The following is a 27,485-nucleotide window of genomic DNA, read 5'->3' on the forward strand; positions in this document are numbered from 1 at the left end:
ATGAGAAGAGATGACAATAGACAATGAAGAAATACAAAGGATTACAAGAGACTATTATGAACAAATACGTGGCAATAAAATGGATAACCTGGAAGAAATGGACAGATTCTTAGAAAAGTTCATCTTCCAAGACTGAACCAGGAAGAAACAGAAATTATGAACAACCCAATTACAAGCACTGAAATTGAAGCTGTGATGAAAAAAAATCTCCCCCAAAACAAAAGCCCAGGACCAGATGGCTTCACAGGAGAATTCTATCAAACATTTAGAGAAGAGCTAATGCCTATCCTTCTAAAACTCTTTCAAAAAATTGCAGAGGAGAACACTTTCAAACTCATTCTACGAGGCCACCATTACCCTGATACCAAAAATAGACAAAGACAACACAAAAAAAGAAAACCACCGGCCAATATCACTGATGAACATAGATTGCAAAATCCTCAACAAAATGTTAGCAAACAGAATTCAGCACCATATCAAAAAGCTCATACACCATGATCAAGTTGGGTTTATTCCAGGAATGCAAGGATTCTTCAATACACAAATCAATCAATGTGATACACCATATTAACAAATTGAAAGATAAAAACCATACGACAATCTCAATAGATGCAGTAAAGCCTTGGACAAAATTCAGCACCCATTTATAATTAAAACTCTTCAAAAAATTGGCATAGAAGGAATCTACCTCAACATAGTGAAGGGCATCTATGATAAGCCTACAGCAAACATTATTCTCAATGGTGAGAAACTGAAAGCATTGCCCCTAAGATTAGATCAGCCCTGGGTGTTCATTGGAAGGACTGATGTTGAAGCTGAAACTCCAATACTTTGGCCACCTGATGCGAAGAGCTGACTCGTTGGAAAAGACCCTGATGCTGAGAAAGATTGAGGGCAGAAGGAGAAGGGGTGACAGAGGATGAGATGGTTGGATGGCATCATTGACTCAATGGACATGGGTTTGGGTGGACTCCAGAAGTTAGTGATGGACAGGGAGGCCTGGTGTGCTGTAGTTCATGGGGTCGCAGAGTCGGACACGACTGAGTGACTGAACTGAACTGAAGGGTGTCCACTTTCACCACTATTATTCAACATAGTTATGGAAGTCCTAGTTACAGCAATCAGAAAAGAAAAAGAAATAAAAGGAATCCAGATCAGAAAAGAAGTAAATCTCTCACTGTTTGCAGATGACATGATACTGTACATAGAAAACCCTAAAGATGGTATCAGAAAATTACTAGAGCTAATCAGTGAATTTAGCAAACCTGTAGGATACAAAATCAACACAGAAATCACTTGCATTTCTATATACTAACAATGAAAAATCAGAAAGAGAAATTAATGAATCAATCCAATTTACCATTGCAACAAAAAATTAAATATCTAGGAATAAACTTACCTAAGGAGACAAAGAGCTGTACACAGAAAATCATAAGACATTGATGAAAGAAATCGAAGATGACATAGGCGAGAGATATTCCATGTTCCTGGGTAGGAAGAATCAATATTGTGAAAATGACTATACTACCAAATGCAATCTACAGATTCAATGTGATCCCTATCAAATAACCGATGGCATTTTCCACAGAACTAGAACAAAAATTTTCACAATTCATATGGAAACCCCAAAGACCCTGAATACCAAAGCAGTCTTGACAAAGAAGAATGGAGCTGGAGGAATCAACCTTCCTGACTTCAGATTATACTACAAAGTTACAGTCATCAAGAAAGTATGGTATTGGCACAAAAACAGAAATATAGACCAATGGAACAAGACAGAAACCCAGAAATAAACCCATGCACCTATGGGTACCTTATTTTTGACAGAGGAGGCAAGAATATGCAATGGGGCAAAGAGAGCCTCTTCAATAAATGGTGCTGGGAAAACTGGACAACTACATGTAAAAGAATGAAATTAGAACTTCCTAACACAAAGATAAACTCAAAATGGATTGAAGACCTGAATGTAAGACCAGAAACTATAAAACTCTTAGAGGAAAACATAGGCAGAACACTCGATGATATAAATCAAAGCAAGATCCTCTATGATCCACCTCCTACAGTAACGGAAATAAAAACAAAAGTAAACAAGTGGGACCTGATTAAACTTCAAAGCTTTTGCACAGCAAAGGAAACTATAAGCAAGGTGAAAAGACAAAACTTGGAATGGGAGAAAATATTAACAAATGCAACAACTGACAAAGATTAATTTCCAAAATATACAAGCAGCTCATACAACCCAATGCCAAGATAATAAACAACCCAATCAAAAAGTGGAAAAAGACCTAAACAGACATTTCTGCAGAGAAGACATACAGATGGCTAACAAACACATGAAAAGATGCTCAACATCACTCATTATTAGAGAAATGCAAATCAAAACCTAAATGAGATATCACTTCACACTGGTCAGAATGCTGTTGCTGCTACTAAGTCGCTTCAGTCGTGGCCATCATCAAAAAATCTACAAACAATAAATACTGGAGAGAGTGTGGAGAAGAGGGAACGCTCTTGCACTGTTGGTGGGAATGTAAATTGATACAGCCACTATGGAAGACGGTCTGGAGATTCCTTAAAAGAAAAAACTAGGTATAAAACCACCATATGACCCAGCAATCCCACTCCTAGTCATATACCCTGAGGAAACCAGGGTTGAAAAAGACACATGTATCCCATTGTTCACTGCAGCGCTATTTAAATAGCTAGAACATGGAAGCGACCTAGATGCCCATCAACAGATGAGTGGATAAAGTTGAGGTACATATACACAATGGAATATTACTCAGCCATAAAAAGGAACGTATCTGAGTCAGTTCTGATGAGGTGAATGAACCTAGAACCTATTATACAGAGTGAAGTGAGTCAGAAAGAGAAAGATAAATATCATATTCTAACGCACATATACAGAATCTAAAAAAAATGGTTCTGAAGAATTTATTTACAGGGCAGCAATGGAGAAAGAGACACAGAGAATAAAATGGACATGGGGAGAGGGAAGGAGAGGATGAGCTGTATGGAGAGAGTAACGTGGAAACTTACATTACCATATGTAAAATAGAGAGCCAATGGGAATTGGATGTATGGCTCAGGAAACTCAAATAGGGGTTTTGTATCAACCTAGAGGGGTGGGATGGGGAGGGAGATGGGAGGGAGGTTCAAAAAGGAGGTGATATATATATACCTATGGCTGATTTATGTTGAGGTTTGACAGAAAACAACAAAATTCTGTAAAGCAATTATCTTTCAATTAAAAAAAAAAAGGACATGGTCAGCATCAGTACCTGGAGTCTGGTAGAAGCCTCCAGCTTTGTCCGTCAGAGCAGATGGAGACAGCTCCCTGGGGTCCAGGTAGCAATGGGCAGGGTGGCTGCCACCTGGGGAGGCTCCAGGGGCATGGCCACCATCCCATCCTCGAACTGTGGAGGAGGGTGGCGGCTGACAGCCCACGGGGTGCTTCTCTCTGCAGTGGGCATCTCTTCCTGAGGCCACTTTGTCTGCATCTTTTCTCCACCCATGCAAGGAACTAAATTCCCCCTCCCAGCACTGCGTTTGTCACAAAGGCATAGTCAGTTCATTTGTTAGACTGGGGGTGTGTCAAGCCACTGACACTGGGTTTTGACGCAGAAGCGAGATCCAGCTGAACTGTGGCATCCTGGCACAGAGCAGACAGGCTTTCAGAGGCCCTACCTCCTGCCTGCAATTAACGGCAATTTGCATAACTGTGAATGGGGCTGGCCCGGGTTGGCGGAGCCTGTGCGGAGCACCAAGCAGAGACAGGCCTCCCCGTAGCCCCCAGCAGGCCAGGTGGGCAGTCGTGTGGCCCCAGAGGACAGAGGTCAAGAGTGAGCCATTCCCTGGGGCATGGCGTGTGTTACTGAGTTGCTTCTCCCCCCACCCCAGCCCCAGCTGGCTGCCCAGGAACTGAGCACAGCACTCCCAGCCACTCACACACTGAACAGATGAATACATGCTCCCCCCAACCTGCCCCGGCCACCCTAATGGTGTGGCCTATAAATGGTAGAATCAATCTCTCACAGCTCTGGGGCCAGAGGGTGAGACCAGGTGCCAGTGTAGACAGGCTCGGGGGAGGCTGCCTTCCATGTTCTCCCGCAGCAGAAAGAGGGTGGGGGCCCTCTGGCCTCTTATAAGGGCACTAATCCCATCATGAGGGACTGCACCCTCGAGATCTCATCACCCCACAAAGGCCCAACCCCTTAACCCATGACTAGGGACAGTGATTCAACATAGGAATTTGGGGGGACACTTTCAGTCCAGAACAGCTGGCAAAGGGAGGGATGAACCATCTCCGCATGGGGTGGGTTGAGGCCCTAGTGGCAGTGGGTGGGGGAGGCCTGGGCAGTCTCTGGAGAATGGCCCCAAGTACACACAAGATTCCCACATGCATGGACAGGCCACTTCCTCCCCGCTGGGGGCAGCGTCTGTGGCTGAACAGCCCAATGGAACAGCCTGGCTTGTGCCAGCCATAAATGATTTACAATTTTCTAATGGCTATATTAACAAAGTAGAAATGGGTAGAAATAATTTCATTAATGGATTTTTATTTAACTTAATTTATTTAAAATATTACCATTTCAACAAGCAACCAGAATAAAAAGTGCTAGTAAGGTGCTGATGTTTCTGCTTCCTACGAGCTCTCTGGAGTCATGAGTGTGTAGTTTTCACCAAAAGTCCCTGGGATTCAGACTGGACATTGCACTGCAAAGGGCAGCTCGAGGCTCTTATGAGAAGCCCTGAAGAGCAGTTTCCAGAAACGTCTGCCCCACAGCCCATGATGCCTGCACCCCCACCCTGGGTCCCACCTCTGGCCCACGGTGGAGAGAGAAGTGCAGCCTTCGAACCCCAGGGTCACCCCTAAAACGGGATATGTCAGGACCTGCACAAGGTCAAGTGAGTCATTCATTTAAAGGGAGTCATGAGCAAAGTTGTGCTAAAAGATGAAGCCAGCCAGCAGGAACAGTGGGCAGGCAGCCTCCCTGGGGGACACTGGAGGAGCAGCAGGGACCCTGGGGTAGCCTGTGTCTGGGGCCGTGGCTCCCAGAAACAGACCTTGGCCTTCTCCGCACCCCAGGAAGTGTCCAGATGCACCAAGATTTCCAAGGAGCAGGGAGGAGCCACAAGGCGTGCCCCAGAAAATCTTGCTTTCCTGCCCTGTCACCTACCCAGCCCCAGAAATGAACTGGAGTTATGCCAAGGAGCTAAACCCCGAGGACAGGGTGCTGGGAAGGGTGGGAGCACCCAGGAGAAGAGGCAGAGATGAGCGGCTCCCCTCCCCCCGACCCAGGCCTCAGTCTCCTTCTCCATAAATGGGGACAGTAGGGGCAGCACTCAGCCCTGAGGGTGGCTGTGGGGGATGGAGGGGTCAGAGTCAGCTCTCAGAACTTCATTAGTGATGCGGGGAGTGGAGGGCAGCCATGTTTGGGCTGTCACAGTGCCTGACACACGCCAATCACAGCTTTGTCACAGTCCTAATCCCTGTGGGAGGTCTGCTTACCCTGCTCAGAATCTGCTCAGAATCTTTGTCATTATCTGAGACCCGAGTCAAGAGTCTCCATCAGAGGGTGGTGGACCCGCCCTCTCAAGGCCCCAGCTACCTGCCACATCATTGGGTAAGAGGCCCTGAGCTGGTCAACAGCAGTCACACTTTCTAGAACTTGTCCTCCCCACCCAGAAAGAACACTGGGATGGACACAGACTGACTCCAGTGGGGAGCCCGGGGGGTCCCTGCCCAAGACGGAGCTCACGGCCCACAGAGAGGAGTGTAGGTCAGGGGCAGCTCACGAGGGAACCCACTGCCTCCTTCTCCCCAGATTTGTGCTAACGTTTATCCCCAGAGCTGAGACTTTGAAGAGTGGTCCTACAAAGTGCCTCCCAGCAGCCTCGCGAGGACAGACTCAGACATGGACATGGAGACTGTTTCCCTGTTACAACTGGCAATCAAGATTCATTTTCCCTGACAGATTTTATCCTGAAAAGACATCCACACTCTGTTTATGACATGTAAATTACTCTGGATTTGCAAGTCAATTGCCTGTATGAATATTCATGATGCTGGATACCCAGGCGGGTCGTGGCTCCCAGGACACAGCCCGCTTGGGGCCCCAGGCCTCTCGCAGCAACATGACAAGTCTGACAGATGCCCGCACAGTCTCCAGAGGTCACTGTCACCTAGACATCAGCAGGGACTGCAGGTCTGGGTCTGCCTCACTATGACCCCGACAGGTGGGGGAAGAGATGCTGCACCAGGGAATGGGGTGGGGGCACCCTTGCCCTGTAGATTGACCTACTTTCCTAAATTAAAGGTTGCCACATGAGACTCTGGCCGAGACCCAGGGCTCCCTTGGCCTTGGCCTGGTGGTGGGAGTGGGACAAGCCCTCCCCCGGGATGTGTGCACTCCTGGCTCCTCGTCCATCTCTGACACAGGATGGGGAGCTCTGGGGTTCTGTCCCCTGTAGCCACAGGCACTGACAGATGGCTGGGGAAGCCAATCTGTGAGCTGGACAGTCAGAGGGAGCCTGGGGTCCACACTCGGGCCTTCTTTGGCAGCTGCAGGGCCCGGCCAGCCCAAGGCTGACCAGCCCAATGATGGGCCCCGTGCACCCTCCTGCTTGTAAGGTAAAAACAGGTGTGTTTGCCCAGCAGGTCACAGGCCCAGTAACATGGACATTGGTTAAAGATATTCCTCTTGAACCAAAGCAAAGTGGGTTTGAGTTGGGCTCAAGGTCGACTTCCTGTTTTAAACTGTCTTAACTGCTAAAGCTGGTTCAAAAAAATTTGGATATTTGCTTGAAGAGCAGGGGGCCAGGAAGTGGCTTTTATCTCCAAACCCTGACAAGGGGGCTCCCTGCCAGGCACCACTCAGTGACTCACAGATGCTGCCAGTTCCCTGAATCCTCACCATGGTCCAGACAGGGGACCAAGGCAAAGAGAGATCCCGTCACCCTGTGAGCAAGTATGGGTGGAGATGTGTGTGCAGGCCACCCTGGCCAGCCCCTGCTTGCCAGTAGCACCCCAAATGAACTACTTTAGTTATAAATCTAATTGCACGTGTACAGGATCTACAGAAGAAAAATTACAAATCAGAGAACACCTAAATCAATGGAGAGAGTCCATGTTCATGGACAAGAAGACAATACTGTTACTGTTTCAACTCTCTTCATCTATAGATTCAACTCAACACCATCAAAACCTCGAGAAGTAATTTTGTAGATATCAATGAACTGGTTCTAAGGTTGAAGTGGAGAGGAGGCGAAAGACCCAGAACAGCAGACATAACATTGAAGGAGAACAAAGTTGGAGGGCTGACCGCCGGCTTCAGGACTTTCTATGATGTCATCGGTTCAACCTGGCACAATAAAAACATAGGAGAAAGCCTCCGTAATACAGAAGAACTCAACTGACTCAACAACAAGAATTTAAACATTGGCAAAAGCTCTGAACAGGCACCTCATCAAAAAAAAAAAAAAAAAAAAATATATATATATATATACATACAGATGACAAAATAAGCATAAGAAATCAAGGTGCTTGACATCCTAAGACACTGATGGTAGTGGTGGTGGTTTAGTTGTTAAGTCATGTCTGACTCTTGAGACCCCATCAGCTGTAGCCCACCAGGGTCCTCTGTCCATGGGATTCTCCATGCAAGAATACTGGAGTGGGTTGCCATTTCCTTCTCTAGGGGATCTTCCTGACTCAGGGATGGAACCCTCTTCTCCTGCATTGGTAGGAGAATTCTTTCCTCTGAGCTGCCAGGGAATCCCTCCTAAGTCATTATGGAAGGGCAAACCTAGACCGGGAGATACAATGTGAATGGAGATAGATACAACGTGAACTAGAGATATAATGCCAAGAGAGATACAATGCGAATGGAGATACAATGTGAGTGGCTAAAATAAAAATGAGGACACCACATGCTGGAGAGGATACAGAGCAGCAGGAACTCTCACTCTGTGCTGGTGGGGATGCCACATGGTATTACAGCCACTTTGGAAGAGAGTTTGTAGTTTCTTATATAACTAAACATACTCTCACCATACAATCCAGCAACTGTGCTCCTCGGAATTTACCCAAAGGAGCTGAAAATGTATATCTACACAAAAGCCTGCACACTGAGGTTTATAGCAGCTGTATCCACATTGCCAAAACTTGGAAGCAACCAAGATATCCTTCAGCAGGTGAATAAATAAAAACCACGGTGCATCCAGACCATGGAATATTATTCAGCGCTAAAAACAAAGGCACTATTGAGCCTTGAAAAGACATGGAATAAACTTAAGGGCATTTTTAAGTGAAAGAAGCTGATTTGAAAAGCCTACGGACTATGACTCCAGCTCTTTGTATGACATTCTGGGAAAGGCAGAAACGTGGAGATGGTAAGAAATTCACACTGCCTCTGGGCAGAATTTAGACATTTAGAAACAGTGACCAGGTCCCCTTGGTCCCCAGTCCCCACTGCCTTCCTTGGGTGTCCCCACTCCTGCGGTCACCTTCCTCAGGACACATCCAGTTGCATTTAAAGTGGGCACAAACTGAGAGGCTGAGGAAACCGAGGCATGAGGGCTCAACATCCTGGCCAAGGCCTGGGGTGCGGTCTGAGGCCTTCAGGTGCCCACTGGGGCAGCTTATGTCCAGGCGGCCAGGGCACCTTGTGTCTAGGGGGCCAGGACACAGAGGTCTGGATGAGTGGGGGCTTTGGGTGGGGAAGCTGGGGTGCCTGGTCCTCTGGGCCATCATCTCTGCCCATCCCCAAACTCATCACCCTGAGCTCCACCCTGGCTGCTGAGGTGGGTCACAGACCCACTGAATGCTGCTGCCAGTGGCTGTGCCTGGGCGGGGACCTTGGACATAGTCTCAAGCTCCAGGGGCAGAACACGTGTCCTCCATGGGCCTGGGGCTGGAGCTGATGGCACCACAGAGGCCACCTTCGAGGTGACTTGCTGCAGGTCCTGGCCATGCCACAGGCCCCATGTGACCCGAGTCACCCCTGACTCAGAGATGTCCAGTATGTGGGCCACAGCCCAGCCCCCACCTCCTAGCAGGACCATCTCCGGATACCTCAGACTCCAGTGAGAGGGGCTGAGGCTGGACTTCTCCTGAGCCCCTTGCCTGCCATGCCTGTGTCTCCAGGGACCTAACGCTTCCTGACTGGGCCTTCCTGGGGCTGCGGGCAGAGCAGAGAAACTGGCCTGGGGGAGTCCATGGACTGCAGCCTGGGAAAGGCAAGGAGAGTGTGTCTGGGCACAATCACATTTCAGCAACGACTCCCTGCTGGCCGAGAGCTCCCAGGGATGGAAGGATGGTGACCAGACAGCATCTCTCTGACTGCAGTTGGGAGAGGGGGGACAGGCCCCCTCTCCAATTCCAGTGCCCGGTGCCTTCAGAATAAAATCCACCAAAAGTCCTTCTCTGCTGAGAGGCATCTGCATCCTGAGCCCCGGGCCCTGTTGTGGGGACTGTGGGTGCAGCAGCCAGTGCCTGGACCAAGCATCTGCTGGCCTGTCGGGTGCGGGGGGACGCGCCTCTGGGGGACGCGCCTCTGTTCTGAATGAGGAACAGGTGTTTGTGTCACAAACATGACTGCCTTGCAATCTGCTCGGCAGAGAAAGTCTAGCCTTCCAGTCAGCATGCTTGCCCTTCATGGATGGTTCTTTTCTTCTTTCTCTTTGTGAGCAAGACACGCACACAGAAATAAACTTCCACTGTGCACACCTATCTTCTGCAGAGCTCTGGTCCAGCCCAAGTGGAAACGGGTCCAGGGACTGGCCAGCAATTAAAACCACCAATGCCTTCAATTTTCACCGGAATAGAAACAGCTTTGCAGAGGGGAAGTTGAGAAATGAGCCCTCTGCAGTTTTTAGAACCAAACGTAAAAACTCGCAAGATGAAAGCCGGGGTTGAATGGAAGCTTTGCATACTCCTGCCTTGAGCATCCATCTGTCTGTCCGCCCCCAGAGTAAAGCTGGCAGTTTGCCAACCAAGCCAGATGTTGGGGAGTCAGGGCTGCCTTATTGGACTCCGCCTTCGTTATTCAGGGAGGAGTGGAGCCTGAGGTTGGCACAGGAGCTGTGAGGTTAGGGGATGGAGAGCTTCATGGAGGAGACAGCCCTGGGGCCGTGCTGAACAGTGGTGGGAGGTGAGGACATCACAGTCAAGGAGCCTGAGCCTCTGTCCTACTGGGTCAAAACTCAAATGCTCAGAAAATCTGGGGGCAGCAATCACCCACTTCCCCAGACCTGAAAGCCTCTTGGCCCTTCCTCCAGGAAGCCCTCCCTGCTTCGGGAAGCTGACATTGCTTGAAAGTCAATGTCACTCTTCCTTGTCCTCATAGGGAGTCCTGGGAGGGCTGTAAAGAGCCCAAATGGCCCTTGGGGCCTGAATGAGCCGTGGAGTTTGGGCAGTCCTGGAACTCTGATTGGCCTGGCACTGTCTGCTCTGACAGAGGGTGAGAAGTGTAGGGCACTTGGGGCAGGGTTGGCCCCTAGTCGGTCGCAGCATTGGGGGGCCAAGGGTGTGGCACCTAGCTGCTCTGTTCCTGTGGCCCGCTTTGCCTGCTCTCAACCAGGAGCCACGCCTGGCCAGTCTGAATCAACATTTACCCCAGACTCCAGGAAGGACCCGGGGAAACTTAGACGAAACAGGGCAGGTCCCTGGGCAGTGCCTCAGTTCCCTGCTGGCCCTCAGGAAGCTCCTGCTGACCAAGGTCACCCAGGCAATTTGCCTGGATGCCTAACATCCAGGGGCCATTTGAGCTTTCAACCAGATATGACGACTGGCCCAGGGTCCACCTCTTCCAGCCGAGGTGGACCCTCCAGCTGTCCTGGACACATGTCCTTGTAGAAGTTCTGTCCAGCTGCCCCATCTGTGCAGCCTGCTGGAGTCACCTGGTTGCTAGCCAGGGGCTTGGAGCCACTGCCCAGAGCTGCTCTGCTGAGTGCCGGCAGGCTCGTGGAACGAAGCTGGCTCAAACCTGCTCGCTGGATGGGCCCTATCACAGGGAAGGAAACTGTGTTCCAGGTGGTGACAGCCGTGTTTATGTTCGGGGCAGAGACAAGCTGTTTGCGCCTCGCCACACTCCGGCACTTGAACCCACCTGTTCCCGGCAAACTCCAGGCTAGGGTCCCTGTGATCCCATTGCCCTCCCAGCCTTGCTGCTCCAGACTCATGGAGATTCAGGGACTGTGCCCACAGGCTCAGGTGCCATGCTGGGTGTGGCAGAGGGCAGAGGGAGCTGCAGAGAGAGAGAGAGAGCCCTAGGTGACGAGTCTGGGGAGATGGGGACACGTGTGCACAGAGGCCCTGCACCTGACTCCGGGCTGAAGGGGCCTGCATGGGCTCTTGTGGGTGCTCGACATGACCTGACCTGGCTTCAGGAGAGAATTCTTCTGGTTGGAACGAGATGGTCTCTCTGTGGGACTCCAGGAGCACCCAGCGCCTGTGTAACCAATGAGCATGGGAGACACTAAGCCCTCTCCTTCCTGACAGTCAATCCTCACAAATACCAATGCCCACCCCTTCATCCTGTTGATGGAACCAGGGGATCAATCAGCTGCACCATAGCATCTGGTTTCCAAAGCAACCCTAGAGGTGACAGTGTGACACTCAGATGCTGTCAGAAGTGATGAGGGACACAAGCATCATTCAGCACCCATCTCTCCTAGTAATGGATGAGCAGACCCCCTGGCTTGTGGGCACCTTCACTGTTTGTGGATATGGAGCCACTTGACCTCAGATCTGTGAACTGACTAACCCCATGATGTCTGCGGAGGGTTAATGTGTTCCAGGGGCCACACTGCATGGGACAGTCAGGAGCTCCTGGGACCCACATGCGAGTAACTGGGGTGACCGGCTCCATCTCCCAGAGGGGCAAGAAGTGCAGAAGAGGGGGTCACATGGGGTCCCTTTGGGCGTTCGTTCATTGAGAGCCTGCCCTCCTGGATTCCACGCTCTGACAGTGGCTATTTCTCCAGGGCAGGAGAAGTAAAAACAAGTTTAATTTATTGGTGATAGCAGTGGAAGTCCTGAGGCAGCTGGGGCCTGAGCCACTGGCTCCTGGACACCGGAGCCTCCCAAGAGATCTATTTCTGTCCTGGCATGCTGGTGCTGGATTCTAAATAGTTTCTGCACCATGACCCCAGCTCATAGTTTCTGAGAGTGTGGGGGAAGTTGACCCAGGGGTGCCCCATCCCTTTTGAGATTTAGTGAAAAAGGTCAAGGAAGGACTCCATTAACACTCATAGAAAGGGTTGGAATTGGCTCAAATGATTTAAATGTCAACCAGACACTCCTTGTCATCAGGGTGCTGGTGCCCCGTCCCCTGGACCATTGTCTGGCAGCTCCTTTCAGTCCCTGTCTGGTCAAGCCCAGGGGCAAGACAGGGAGGGGAGCTCTTGGCTCTTCAGGGGACCACTAGGGCCCTAGGGAATGGAGCAGGGATTGCCTTGAGGCAGAGCCACTGGGAGCCTCCCTGTGCCCAGGTCAGGGAGCCTAGCGGGTAGGGAGGGTGCCCACACACTGGGTTGGAGGGTGCCGGGGAACTGTCCACAGTCTGGCCTCACTGCCGCTACCCTCTTTCTGGCTCACCCTTGGGCCAGCACAGCCTCCTGATCAGGGACCCAGCGTCCACACCTGCCCCTCCCGGCCACCCTACACAGCAGAGCCATCTCAGATGCCGAGTCCCAGGAGTAAACCCAGGCTTGTTCCACACATGTGTCCCCTTGGGCTTCACATGGCCACATGTAGACAGCATGGATTCTGACCCAGGTTCAGAGGCCTCACAGAAGTGTTAAAGTTTTCACACTTGGAGTAGAAAGGAGGGACCCTGGAGCCACAGACCTCACCACAGACCTCTTTGCCGTGGCTGGCTCTCCACATTTGACCCCCTCGACTGTCACAGGCACCTGTCCCTCACCTTAGGCTCGTGCGTGGTCATCAAGTCAACCTGAGCTCAACTTTGGTTCATTACAGTGTCAGGCAGGACCAAGCCAGGACAAGTCAGCACGCTCCAGCAGGCAGTGAGTTTTCAGCCAAGGAGCCACCTGACAAGGTGTGAACAGGTGGGGCCATCTGACGAGGTGTGAACAGGTGGAGCTATCTGACGAGGTGTGAACAGGTGGAGCTACCTGACAAGGTGTGAACAGGTAAAACAACTGGCCAAGCCTGGTAGAGGAACCTTGAGGCTCATCCTCAAAGGCCCTATCCGCCCCAGGCTTGCGGGGTGCAGGGAGAAAGCAGTGACAGAACCCATGTGTTCGTGGTCCCAACCTCAGGATCACCACAGGGGTCAAATGAGAATATCTGTGAAAGAGGATTTGTGGCCAGCCTGACCTGTGTCCTCTTTCTCCTCCAGCCCCACCCCACCCAGGGCCATGTCCTTGCAGGGAGGTCAGAGAGCATCTCCTCTGCTGAGACACTGAAAGTCCCATCCTGGTTGGTCTTGGGACTGTGCTGGGCACTTGCACTGGAGGCCTGTGAGGTCTGCGTTCAGCCCTTCCTGCTCCAGCATTCACCCAGGGATCCCTCACGGGCCTGAGCTGAGATGACCTGGGCAGGCAGCACACAGGGGCCAGGCCTCTGTCCAGGAGAGCTGGCCCTGATCCCACTTTCTGTCTCTGCCCTTGTAAATGGGGTCTAGTGGGGTTATTGGTGGCCCCCCGTGCTAACCCCTGGATCCTGTGAATGGGACCTTATTTGGAAAAAGGGTCTCCATGGATGCAGTTAAGGATCTCAAGATGAAATCACCCTGGATAGGGGTGGCCCTAAATCCAGTGACAAATGTCCTTAGGAAGAGCCAGAGAGGAGAGACGTGGACACAGGGGAGAAGTCATGAGAAGATGAAAACAGAGATGGCAGAGAGGTGCCATGAGCCGAGGACGCCTGGACCACAGAAACTGGAAGAAGCAGGAGACCCTCCCCGGGAGCCCCTGAGGGAGCCTGCTCTGCCCACACTCTGATTTGGGAGCCCAGCCTCCCAGCTCTGGGAGAATGGATTTCTGTGGTCTGTTGCTGCAACACCAGGACCATCAGCTCATGAGACCATGAGGTTCCTGCAGCTTCCGTGACAGGCAGATGCATAGAAAGTGTTTGGGGTTAGAGCTTTTTCAAAATGTGAAGATCCGCCCTGTGTGGTTTTAACTGGAAGCTTTCTGAGTGCCTTCTAGCTGCTCTCCAGCTCTGACATAAAAGTAGGTATTTTTAATACACAAGACTGTGTCTCTTAAACAAGCTGTCAGGAAAATGAATTGCAGGAAGTTTAGCGGGTGTTAACCCTGTCTAGGTGCCCTGCAATTATCCATGTTGAGTCTGCAGGCGAGTGTGACAGGGTGGGGGTTCAGAGGCGCCTTACTGTTGCAGAGCAGCTCGCCTTGGCTGGGGTATGCTGTCTGCTTGCCAGCTCGCTGTGGCTGGCTGGTGTTTTTTCCAATCTTTTGGGCCTCTGAGTGCGCCAGGAGCCCACTGTCCTCTGGGCCCCCGTGAGACTTGAGCCCCACTGAGCCCTGGCCTAGGTGTGGCAGGTGTCCCCCTCTGCCCCTCCTCCCCAAACCCTGGGCAGCCCTAGGCAGAGAAGGCATCCCCTGGGGGTGCTTAGGTCCACCTCAGCAGAGCGGGCAGTGGGACTGGGCAGAATCTGGTACCCAGGCATTGCAGCAGCCTGTGGAGACAGAGGGGGCTTCAGGCCAGCCGCATTCCCTTCTGCCTCCAGCTAAAGCCATAAGCGCATCAGCAAGGGCCATGCCATGACTCAGCTGCCTGATCCCTTGTTCATGGGGCTCTCCCTCTGGCCTCGTTCCCTGGATGCTGGTGCCTGAGCTCCTGACCTGCTGTCCAGGGAGATAGGCAGACCACTGGGAGATCACCAGGGGATACTCAACTTCAACTTGGCCCTACCTCCCCCAGGCCTATCCCTGGGGTGGGAAGAACAAAGGGGTGATGCCACGGGGTTCCCCTCATTGATGACAGTCCAGAGGCGGGGGTCCCTGGACTGGCTGTCCAAGTAGGTCCTGGAGATAGAGAGATCTCTGCCCTCAACTGACACACCTTCCTCTTAAGGGTCCCCAGGTGGGGCTGGTGGCAATGGGAGCAGCCGGTCTGTCCAGATCAGCAGAGCCTGGGAGATGGGTCAGCACAGATGTAATTGCTTCTCCCTTGTCCCCGGCAATAAATAGTGACCCTGGACAGTGCTTCCGACCGTGCATATCCTGCTGGGCACGGAGCCCGAAGTGGACTGAGTTACGAAAGAGCAAGTGTTCAATATGGGCTCCAAGCCAGCGTGTCCTGGATGACTGGACAGGCAGGGCTCCCCAGCGACACGATCCAGACGCACGTTCACTCCCTCCCAACCCTCGGGAGCTGGATGTTTGTTTTTCCTGCCAAACAACTAGGAAACGATGCTCCAGGTGACAGTATCCCACGGCCTGCTGTGAGCTCTCACAACTTCGTAATTTCTGAACAAGGACTATCCAAACAACCCCAGGACTCTCTGAACTTGAGGACATTGGAAGTGGTGTGTTTCTTCAAACAGAGGAGCTCTCTTTGAGTCACTCGCTAAAGAATGCTCTTAACCTTTAGATGTGTCCATAGAGAGTTATTGAAATTTACAATAAACCCACCTTTTAACAGACAAAGAGCTAAAAATGTTTAAGTCCAAATAATGTTGCACTTTTTCATAAGCCTCAGTACAAAATTTACTCAAACACTGGGGCTGTCTTCCACTTTATGTTTCTAGGATAACAATGTTTCTTTTTATGTATTATTTTGCTACATTGTTTTAGTAATCCCTTTGAACCAAGTCTTTTATCATAAGCTGCCTCAGATATTTTTGAAAGTAGGCAGTGTTTAAAATCCACAGATGATTTCTGCTTGGGGCACTGGACAAGCTCGCCTGTCATAAACAACTATAAAATTGTACACAATTTGTCAGGCAATTGTTTTCAGACACAAGACAAACCACAGTGCACACACCACGGCCCCCGAGAGCAGGAAAGTCACAAGGTGCGGTCTGCTGTCACCCAGTGCTCTATTTGGGGACACTTTCCTCGTTGTGACATTAGGAGCTGGGGTCTGAGCAGAGCTTGGCTACTCCAGTTGAGGAAGCAGAATTCAGAGCTTGGGGCTGCAGGAGTGGCTTTAATCTGCAGATTCGGGTGCTGGGAGGGGAACCTGAATGGTGGGGTCCTCAGAAGCCCACAGGGGTCTCTCGTAAGTTCTGGGCTGGCTGGGCTGTGTGCACACACTGTGACCTTGATGGGCTTATGGGAGGGTGGCTGGTATCCTGGCTGAGCTGGAAGGGAGAGAAGTCTTCCTCATATACCAAGCATCCCACTGAGATGCCAGCAAATCTGCACCTTAGGAATAAGAACCATGCCCCAGAGTCTAGACCCACCCTAACCAACCAAACCAAAAATCAAATGGACAGCATCCCCCAAAGAGCCTGATCCAGTCGTAAGTCCTCCCAGTGCAGGAGGGTGCGGGCTTTCACTGATGAGGTGTGAGCCAAGCCTACACATGGAGCAAAGGATTAGACAAAACCCAGCAGCCATCTGTGATAAAGCTCTCAGCAAACAAGGCATAGAAGGCAACTTTCTTCACCTGATTAAAAATAAATTTACTAAAATTTAAACTAAAACTCTCATATTAGTCCCTTAGTTGTGTCTGACTCTCTGCAACTCCACGGACTGTAGCCCACCAGGCTCCTCTGTCCATGGAATTCTCCAGGAAAGAATACTGGAGTGGGTAGCCATTCCCTTCTCCAGGGGACCTTTCTGACCCAGAAATTGAACTCAGGTCTGCTGCATTGCAGGTAGATTCTTTACCATCTGAGCCACGAGGGAAGCCCTCAAACTTAATTATAAATACTAAAGACTTCCTCTCTAAGATCAGTAGCAAGGCAGGGAAACTTTCTCCTCCACCCTTATTAAATATCATACTAGAAGTTGTAGCTAGACCAATAAGGCAAGAAAAAGAAATTAAAGATTTGGAAGGGATGAAATAAAACTTCCTCTATCATAAACAACATCTCTGTTGACACAAAAAACCCCAGGGAATGTATAGAGGGATTTCTAGAATTAATAAGTGTACTTATCATGGTTGTAAAATATAAGGCCAATAACTAAAAATCAATCACATTTATATATACTAGCTGCAAAAAAATAGGAAATAGAAAAAAAATTTTAAGTACATATACATATACAATTCTCCAAACATGAATAATTAGATATAGACATAACAAAATATGTGTAGGATCTGTATACTGAAATCTACTACCATTGAAAAAAAATCAAAGACCTAAATAAATGCAGTGATGCACCCTGCACATGGATTGGAAGGCTCAGTGTTAAGATGTCAAGTCTCCCCGTGTAGATCTATTAGTATAGAGGAACACAATCCCAGCTGAAACCCTGCAGGTTTTTTGTAGATACTGAAAGTCTGATTATGAAATTTATGTTGAAAAGCAGAGGAACTAGAGTAGCCAAAATGCTTTTGGAAAAGAACAAGTTTGGAGCACTTGTGCTACTCTAAAGACTTTCTATAAAGCTGCGGCGATCAGGAATGTGGGACTGGGGATGGTACAGGCACAGAGACTAAAGGGACACGTGACAGTATGGATATAGCCCTAAACACAAGGTCAGATGATTTTTTATTAAAGTACAAGAAAACTCCAAAGGAGAAGAGACCATCCTCTCACAAATGGTATTGATCATTTGGGTAAGTATATGCAAAAATTACCTATATCTCACATTCTATAGAGAAATTAACTCAAAATGGATCATAAGCCATGATCCAGGGCTTATGGATTCCAGAAGATACAGATTCAGAAGATACAGTATTCCAGAAGATAAAAAAAGAAAAACAGCTTTGTGACCTTGCATAAGCTGCTAAAATTTTTGATACGTTAGGTTTTATCAAAATTCCAACCATTTGCTCTGTGACCTGCAGCATTAGGAAAATATAAAGACAAGCCACAGAAGGGGAGAAAATATTTGCAAATCACATCTCACAAAAGACTTAGATGCAGAATATATATTTAAAACTCTCAAAGGTGAACAATAAGAAAACAAACAACCCAGGACTTCCCTGGTGGTCCAGTAGTTAAGAATCCACCTTCCAAGGTGGGGGAAGCAGATTCAATCCCTGGTTGGGGAACTAAGGTCCCATACGCTGTGGAGCAACTAAGCCCGAGCATCACATCAAAAGTTTCCACATGCCGTAACCAAGACCCAGTGCAGTCAAATAAATGAATATCTTAAAAAAGAAAACAACCCAATTTTAAAAATAGCCAGGTTCTTCCCAGGTGATCGAGTGGCTAAGATTTTGTGCTCCCAATGCAGGGGCCAGGTTCAATCCCTGGTCAGGGAACTAGATCCCACATGCCACAGCTAAGAGTTCACATGCCGCAACTAAAAATTCTGCATGCCACACCTAAGAGTCAGCACAGCCAAATATACACATTTTAAAATAGGCAAACTACAGGAACAGACACTTTTCCAAAGAAGATACACAGCACGTAACTGCCGGAAAAGATGCTTAATATCATGAGTCATCAAGGAAATGCAAGTCAAAATCCCAGCAAGATACCACTACACACCTACAGAATGGATACATGACAAGCAAAAAAAACAAACAAGCCGAACACCAACAGTGCCTGGAGCCGGCCGGGATGCAGAGAACTATCTTTCCACCATGTTGCTAGTGGATGGTCAACATGGCACATCCCCTGTGGAAGGTCTGGCAGCTTCCTCCGAAGTTAAACACACTTCCTGTGTGACCCAGAAATCTGACTCTCATATTTACATGAGCAAAAATGAAAGCATGTGTTCACACGTCGGCCTGCACATGAATACTTGCAGCAGGTTTATTCATAATCGCTCAAAACCAGAGACCACCCAAAAGGCCTTCAAACAGTGAGCGGTGAGCACATGGTGGAGCATCTGTACAGTAGAGCACTCCTCCACACACAGAAGGAACACACTACTGACCCAGGCGATGGCATGAGTGAGTCTCAGGCATTACATGCTCTAAGAAAGCCAGACCCACAGGCTCAGTGTACCTGGCATCAGAGGGGAGGTTGAGGGCAGGGGGTTGCAGAGACTCCTTTGTGTGACAGGACTGTGCCCTGTCTTTGGAGCCAGTGGTTACAGGCTTCTCTGTATTTGTCAGAAGTCATAGATGTAAACAAAGGCAAATGATTTTTCTGGATATAAACTTTAGTGTTAGCTGCTCAGTCCTGTCCAACTGTTTGCAACCCCATGGACTGCAGCCTACCTGGCTCCTTGGTCCATGGAATTCTCCAGGCAAGAATACTGGAATTGGCTGCCATTCTCTTCTCCAGGGGATCTTCCCAACCCAGGGAATGAACCCAGGACTCCTGCATTGCAGGTGGATTCTTTACCATCTGAGTCACCAGGGAAGCCTGGATATAAACTTAAGCCTAAGAAAGAAGACAAACAGATCTGGTATCTGATCATTTTTCCAACTTCTCCAAAAGTGACCTGGTCTGGGTCATCTTGATCACACACGTGGACTTCCTAACCATCCTCCTGAGTCCCCACTGTGTCAAAGAAGCAGGGAGAATGGTTGTCTGAAGTGTAAGCCACATGGCCTCTTGCTCAGAGTCTCCAAGGGGCCCATTTTCCCAGGATAAAGGATGTCCTGTGTCCTCAAAGCTATGGTTTTTCCAGGAGTCATGTATGTATATGAGAACTGGACTATAAAGAAAGCTAAGCACCGAAGAAAGGATTCTTTTGAACTGTGGTGTTGGAGAAGACTCTTGACAGTCCCTTGGACTGCAAGGAGATCCAACCAGTCCATCCTAAAGGGAATCAGTCCTGAATATTCATTGGAAGGACTGATGCTGAAGTTGAAACTCCAGTACTTTGGCCACCTGATATGAAGAACTGACTCATTTGAAAAGACCCTGATGCTGGGAAAGATTGAAGGCAGGAAGGAAAGGGGAGGACAGAGGATGAGACGGTTGGATTGCATCACCGACTCAATGGACACGAATTTGGGTAAACTCCGGGAGTTGGTGATGGGCAGGGAGGCCTGGTGTGCAGCAGTCCATGGGGTCACAAAGAGTCAGACACGACTGAGCAACTGAACTGAACTGAACTGTGTCCTCCATGATCACTCATCACTTGTTGCTCTGCCCTGGGCTCCCTTGCTCTGGCCGTGTCATCCCAGCAGGTACTGTGTACCTTCTGTTCCCGCTCTGGAAACTTCTTCCACAGATGCTGTCATACCTGCCCTTACCTAAGATCACAGCCCCACTGCCTCTCCTGTTCACTTGTACTTATTTGTGTTGCTGCTTGTCTGTCTTCTCTGCTGGGATGCACACCCTTTGGGGAGGTTCTCCATAGGTCCCTCTGTGTTTGGCAGGTGGTGCTGGGTGAGTGGGTATGGAAGGGGGTGAAGGGGGAGGTGTCATCACAGAAGACATGGGAATTCTTCAAGCACATGGTGCTGCAGATTCCTGGCTCAGGGGCCCTCAGGCAGCGAAGGCTTTTCAGGGGAGCTGGGCAGAGACTCAGTCTGGTCCCTGACCCTACAGGTGTGAGAACAACGCCAGGCTCGGGGGTTTCTGGGGTCTCCTGCAGGATTCTGCTGTGTGCACACAGACCTTGAGGTGGGACTGGGTTATGACCATGGGATCAGCTCCCAGCTCTGGGCAGGGGAGCCTTCTTGGGGGCAGAAGGCTCTTGCTGCCCCTAAAGGTGCAAATCAGAGAACCTGTCTCTCCTTGAAGCCGCCTCTGCTGCATGGGGTGCTTCAGCCCCATCACTCCTGGCCCACAGAGTAATTGTCACCTCCAGCTGGTAATTGAGGAAACCGAGCCACAGAAGGCCACATCTGTAGCCTGGCCCTGCAGCTGGTCAGTGGAGAAGTTGGCGCTTAACCTTGGATCCTGGGCTGCCAAAGACAAGAAACCCCAGAAGAACCCCTCTCTAGCAGCTTGGGTGCACTGGCCCAGCTCCACCTGGTTCCCTGGCCCTCTCTCCCTCTGGCTCCAGCCATGGGGGATGGAGCCACCCCCACAGGTGCACGTATGTGACATCCCCAAAGGGGGCAGGGGTCATAGCACATGGGCGCTCCATCTGGGCCTCTTGTGGGAGCAGAAGGACAGAGCAGGTGTAGGCCTGGCTTGGATGCCCCCACCCTATCTGGGCCTCAGTTCTCTCTCGGGGTCCAAGGAGCCTGGCTGCTTCCTCTGGGGGGCTGTTCTGTCACCGGGGATGGTGGTGGCCAGGTTCAGTGCTAGGGCGCTGCCAGGTTAGAGTGGGGATCTTAGGGAGCAGGCAGCCCCCACAGCTGTGAGCTTGGTACCATGGTCTCCCCCAGAGGGCTGAGCATCTGCCTGGCTCCTGGGGTGATGGGGGGTAGGACGAGCAGCTGCCTGGGGAATTCGAGTTCCCCAGAAATGACCCTCGGACCCTTTGGTACTTTCCTGTCCAAAGGCACACCCCAGCCCCCAAGAGGACTTGGCACCCAAACTGCCTTCACAGGGTGAGGCCATGGACTTGGCTTTAACCTCTGAGGGACTCATGGAGACAGTGTATTTTCACCAAAATCATCCTTTATCTAAGCCCTGTGAGTTTTGATAATGCTCCATCAGAGCTGGCAGCACCCACAAGACACAGAACATGCATTGCCCACACCAGTACCCCTCCCCTCCCCGCCCTGTGCCCGTCACTTTCCTTCCAGAAAGTCACATGACTGGAATCATACAGTTGGAGCCTTTTGAGACTGGCTTCCTTCCTTGGCACGGTGCATTCACTCGTGACCACCGCATCTTCACCACAGCTTAGAGACTAAGGCAGGCTGGAAATCCCATCTGACAGGGGCCTGGAGCAGCCAAACCCTAGACACACAGTCGGGGCTGGGGGTAGGGGCAGCTGGTGTCCAGTGGGGATGCAGTCTCCCTCAGGGACAGTGGGGAAGTCCCCATCTGGAGATGGGTGGGGTGGTGGTCCTTTAAAGATGGAGAAAGTGGTAAATTTCACATTATGCGTGTTTCACTGGAACAGAAAAAAAGGAACAAAAGCTTGTGATCCCTCTCCCTCTCGAAACAAGCCATCAGACAACCAGACGGAAGCCTGGCTGCTTCTCTGGTGGTGGGATGCAGGCCTCCAACCACCTGAGCAGGTTGACACCCTCCTCCCCTCACAGGCCCTGCCCCACCCAGTACAACTGTCCTGCTGGGGCCCATGGGTGAGTGTACCATGCTGGCACCAAAGCTAACGGCTGGAGTCCTGGTCCCCCTGAGCTGAGACTCTGGACACGAGGGATGGGCTGCAGTCCCCAAGCGCGTGGGTGTCTCCTGGGATGACTGCTCATGGGGGTCCCTGCCGCACTCACTGCCCCAGACTCTGTCCTTGTACAGAACCATAGCACAGTCGCCAAACCAAGAAGTCCCACTGCATGCTGGGACATCACTAGTGAACCCAGGACTGCACCCCTGCTGTCTCAGCAGCAGCATACTTTCTGCACCTGGGTCTGATGGGAAACCCAGCCTGGTGCTCAGGGGCTATGTCTTCAATCCCCTTAATACAGGAGAGCCCCTTGGCCTGCCCTGAACTTCCATGACCCAGCACGTTGTGAGTGCTGGGCAGATGCTTCCAGGGGAGGAGCTGCATTCTGGGCAGTGAGTCCAGCAAGAGGCACCAATCTTGGGGGCACATCTTTGCCTGTTTCCCCAATATAGCATCACTCTCCTGGGGCCCTGTGACTCGCCAAACTTCAGCCACAAGTGTCAGCATCACTGAGGTGAGCTGGCTGCAGGTGGAGGAATGGGAGATTGATGGATGAAAGGGGAGCAAACAGGTGGATGGATGGGGGCGTGGGGAGAGGGCACAGTGCAGCTGGTGGCACAGGACAGAAACACAGAGAAAATGATCCATGGCCTGATTTTATTGGAACCAATTTTCTTCCACTTTGTGGAGACAGGTCTCGGCGGCCTCTGCCTCCGCAGATCATGTCAGACTTTAATGGCCTTGATGCTCAGGAGGCTGCCCAGAGTCGATGTGCCCATGGACATGAGCCCCTCCTGCACAAGCCACACCCAGGGCCAGCTGCCCCTTCTGAAGCTGGGCCCAGCCCATCGTGAGGAGCAGTGCTACCGGCACTGAATGTGAAAGAGGCCATCTGTGAAGGCAGATTACAGGGGTACCCCACCACCCCCCGTCGCCCTCAGCCTCGCAGCTGCTGCCAGGGCCACAGGTCCTGGAAAATGGTAACAATGAAGTGATGACCCAGAGCCCTCCCCATGCTGATGCAGGTCTGATGGGTGATTCCAGGGGAGGCTGCTTTAATGTGGCCTTGCGGGTGGGAGCTGGATCTCTAACAAAGGTACGCATGCCCTGTGACCCCTAATTCTCCTCCCCAGGGCACCGCGCATGCAGAGGGGCTGCTCTGAGCTGGGGCACCGCCTAGATATCCGCCATCCCTGCTCCTAGAGCAGCAGGTCCCGGGAGGGGGACATTCACCTCCCCCTACCCCTACCAAGCATTGGGAAGATCTACCCCCCTCCCCAGCTTTGGGAAGACAGGATTTACTAGGGGATGGAGATGTGGCAGCGGGGAGGGAGATACCACTACCCTGTAGGATTGAATCCAGTCCCCTCTGGGGCCCAGAGGAGGTGCTGGACTGTCCCAGAGCAACGGGGCAGGCTCCTCAGGCTCCACCTCCCAGGCTTCCCTGTTGACCAGGGGCCCAGGATCCAGGGCCTTTGCTGGCCCGGGAAGCCCTGTCCTCACCATGAGTTCCTCTCACCTCGTCCACTCAAACCACACACTCGGAAAACTCCCAGCTGTATCCAGCAATGGCAGCTCCAAGTTGCTCAGAAATCTCACCACCGAAGCACCTCATTTCTAAACACTACTTCTGTTTGCAAGTGTCCAGGATGGAACCTCACAGGATGGAGGGCTGACAGGACTGGGAGACACTTGGGCTGGGAGGGGGCCCCAGTTTTGGAAAGAGTGGTTGTTTTGATTGGCCCACCTCTCCACACTTCCCAACATAGCCCATGACAGGGAGACACATAGATACAGGTGCCCAGCCCCTCTCTGCATAGATGTCACTGTTTAAATCAGTGGACATTGGCCCAGATTTGCCAAGTGGCCCAGAAGCCCATGTGGGGAACATAAAATCCCCTGGGAACCTCTCCTGGGACAGTGGATGGCGCAGAGGGACAAGAGGGGAGGGGGCAAGCCCAGGGCTGAGCTTCTCCATGAGGAATGTTCCTTCAGGCACACGGAGCAGCACACAGGAGCCCAAGGAGCCTCGCAGGAGCGGTTGGTGTCAGAAATAAGTGCACCTCTAATAACTGGCCCATCAGCCTTTCTCGAGTACATGGCCGAGGCCATTAAAGAAAAATGGAAACTCCGCTCTCTGAGGTCTCGGAGCCAGCAAGTGCTTAGTAAACGCTCAGCAGTGCTACAGCTGCGGCCACAGACGCGGTCCTTCTGTAGTGCGAGCTCCACAGACACTTACCTAGTGGACGAGTGACCAGGACACAGCCCGGGCCACATCAGCATGGCAGCTTCCCACCAAAAGGATTCAGGGAGGGCCCTTTGGGAAGCCAAGCCAAGTTCCTGGGGCGTCTGACTATGTGGCACTAACAGAGGGTAAGGGTGCTTAAGAGGGGTTCTCTCTGTGGCTGTGTTTTCTTGATGATCTGACCCTGGCCGCTCCTGGCCCAGCCCACAGGGGTCCAAGGGGGAGGGGGTCTCAGGGGAGCATCTCCTGGGTGGGCATGACTGACCTGCCCCATCTTCACAGCCAGGTGTTGTGGCTGCTGTCTCCCAACTCCCCAGCCCCAGCACAGCCTGCAAGACCCCAGAGGAAGCCGGAAGGTAATTCCCACTCTTTCACCACACGCACCCTGGTTGCTCCTGCCTGCAGCGCCTGTGACTCATCTTCCTGCTACACGTGGCTGCTGGGGGCCCCTCTGCACAGGAACACCTGGAGCCAGGGCAGGCGAGGAGCCTGGAGCTTAATTCTGCCCACTGGCTCCATCTCGGCAGTGGCCTGTGGAGGGTCAGTTGCAGCCCAGGATAGACGTGCAGATGACATGTTCCCCACCCCCAAGCATGCCAGCTCCCGGAGCCCGGCACCTCTGTCACACTCAGAGGCAGCAGCATGGGTTCTACTGAGACGCTGTTGATGACTTGGGAGTGAAAGGACAGCCAGACAGGACAGCCAGTCTCTCTGGCCACTCCCACCCCGACCTGGCTCAGCTCAGACCCTCCTCTCCCATCCCACTCTGGGGTGGAGGGAGTCCCCACCCTTTCATGGCTACCCACATCCTGAGGCCACCATGTCCTTCCAGGTGGTATCTCTTCCCTGACTTGCTCTGGTGGACACCCTGCTCCCAGGCCAGGGCCCTGCCTGAGAAGCCGTCTCCCTGGGGCCAGAATCCCCCTGCCTGGCTGAGCCAATGCCCAGGGAGGTCTCCAACCTGGGTCCTCACATGCTTCACCGAGACCCTCTGAGGGCATTGGTCACCCAACTCCAGGCCCTCCAATCTGCCACCAGGCCCAATACCTTAGGATTTTCCAGCAGAAACAACATCACCACCACCACCAGGGACAGCGCCTCTGACTGCTTCTACCTGCCAAGAGCCAGACAAGGGCTCCCATACCTTCTCTCTTGAATCCTGTGCCTTCTGAGATCAGGGCTGTGATTGCCCCATTTCACAGATGGGAAAACTGAGGTTAAACTAAATAACCGGCCCAAGACAGCATCAGGCCAGGAGACACTGGGGGAGCAGTCTGGGATAGGGGTTCTGCTGTAGAGGAGAGGAACCACACCTGTGGGGAGCACAAAGCCTTTCGAGAAGCTGATGGGAGGGACTTTCTCTGGAAAGAGGACACCAGCACACACATTTGCCTTACACCTCAGGGGCTCTGGGGATGGCTGAGGCCCATCCACGGAGCCTCAGCTTCAGGGAGGTTGGTAATCTGGGCTTCCAGCCCCTTTGATGGAAGGAGGGAATGAAATAAGTGGGGCTGAGGCCTGGCAGCCCTGGAGTAAAAGGTGGGAAGAAGCCGGGGGTCAGGCTGCTCTCAAGTTCCCTGCTCCTCCCCCATCCCCACTCCTTCACAGCTTCATAGGAATAAAATTTCTTTGAGACGTGAAATTTTCTCCAACTTCCTGAACCCAGAGGACACACAGACAGGAAACTACTTCTGGGATGAGGCACTGAGGCTTCCCTGAGTGTCTGCCTTGGACCCTTGCTCCCAGGGGAGATCCCAGTCTGGTGCCCTCTGACTCCTGCCCCTGCCCCCCGGAAGAGGCTGCTCACCTGGATGACGACCTTGACTGTGGCAGTGCCCACGATGGGTGTGCATACCAGGCCGCCTGGGTGCTGGCCGTCGGCACTGCGGTTCTGCTGGCCCATGGTGAAGAGCATAGGCACAGCCAGGAGGCCGGAGGCCAGCCAGACGGCGCTGATGAACTTCTTGGTGCGGCTGCGGGACATGAGGGTCTTGGCCTTAAAGGGGTGGCAGATGGCCAGGTAGCGTTCCACGCTCAGGCTGGCCACGTTGAGGGCAGTGGCATAGGTGCAGGCATCGCGAAGGAAGTAGTAGCCGCGGCACACGGCGTCACCGAAGGCCCAGGGGTGGTGCACCCAGATAAAGTTGTACAGCTCCACAGGCATGGCCAGCAGCAGGATGAGCAGGTCGGACAGGGCGAGGCTGCCCAGGTGGTAGTGCACCGTGCTTTGCAGGTTCTGCAGCGACTTCTTGCGCGCCAGCGTGAAGGCAGTCACTGAGTTGCCCACCGTGCCCACCAGGAAGAGCACCAGGTACACAATGGTCACCAACACCTTGGAGTAAATGTCCGTGTTCACATCCAGGTCGCTACTGGGGGCCGCTGGTACGGACTCCGACAGGTTGCCAGAGCCATTGCCCAAGCCGGGAGCCAGGAGCACCCCCTCCAGCACTGACGGCAGCTGCGTGAACGGGTGGTCGGTCCGGCCGACCCAGGGACCGGGCGCCGAGCTGTTGAGACGCATGTCGGGCGCGCGGGGCGGGGTGCTGCTGCGCTTTCCCGGTCCGCTGCTGGAAGCCGGGGGGAGAGGGGGTGCGTTTCAGGCAGGGACAGAATAGAGGGAGCCCGAGGGGTGGGCGTGAGAGGCCGAGGGGGCGCGCCGTCGAGCCGGGGAGCGCCAACCTGGTCCGTGCCAGCCTGGCGCGCTCGGCGCTCGCACTCGCCGAGGGTTGCAGCTTCCCTCCGGGCTCCGCGCTTTCCCGGCTTTCTCCGAATTTTCGATCCCACGGTTCCTCGGGTCCCCGGGCGGCAGAACCGGTTCTCACGGAGAGCGCCCGGCCGGTTGGGGCTTGGGCTGCGCGAGGCAAGCCTGTGGAGCCGAGAGGAGCGCACGCCCGGCTGCCCGGCGCGCTCTCTTCTCGCTCGCGCTCTCCGCGCACCTCGCTCCGCGCACCTCCCGCAGCGCCAGCGCCCTCCCGAG

At 52.2% G+C, this 27,485-nt stretch overlaps 1 protein-coding gene across 1 annotated transcript in view; it reads right to left on the reverse strand.

Annotated features, from left to right (window-relative positions):
- Positions 1 to 27,029, reverse strand: part of NTSR1 (neurotensin receptor 1 (high affinity)) — a 48,113-nt gene extending 21,084 nt beyond the window's left edge. The window contains exon 1 of the mRNA XM_005688283.3: positions 26,316 to 27,029. Within this exon, the coding sequence (XP_005688340.2) occupies positions 26,316 to 27,029 (714 nt within the window). The remainder of the gene's footprint in view (positions 1 to 26,315) is intronic.

This window comes from Capra hircus, chromosome 13 (genome assembly GCF_001704415.2).
Source record: "Capra hircus breed San Clemente chromosome 13, ASM170441v1, whole genome shotgun sequence".
NCBI lineage: Eukaryota > Metazoa > Chordata > Mammalia > Artiodactyla > Bovidae > Capra > Capra hircus.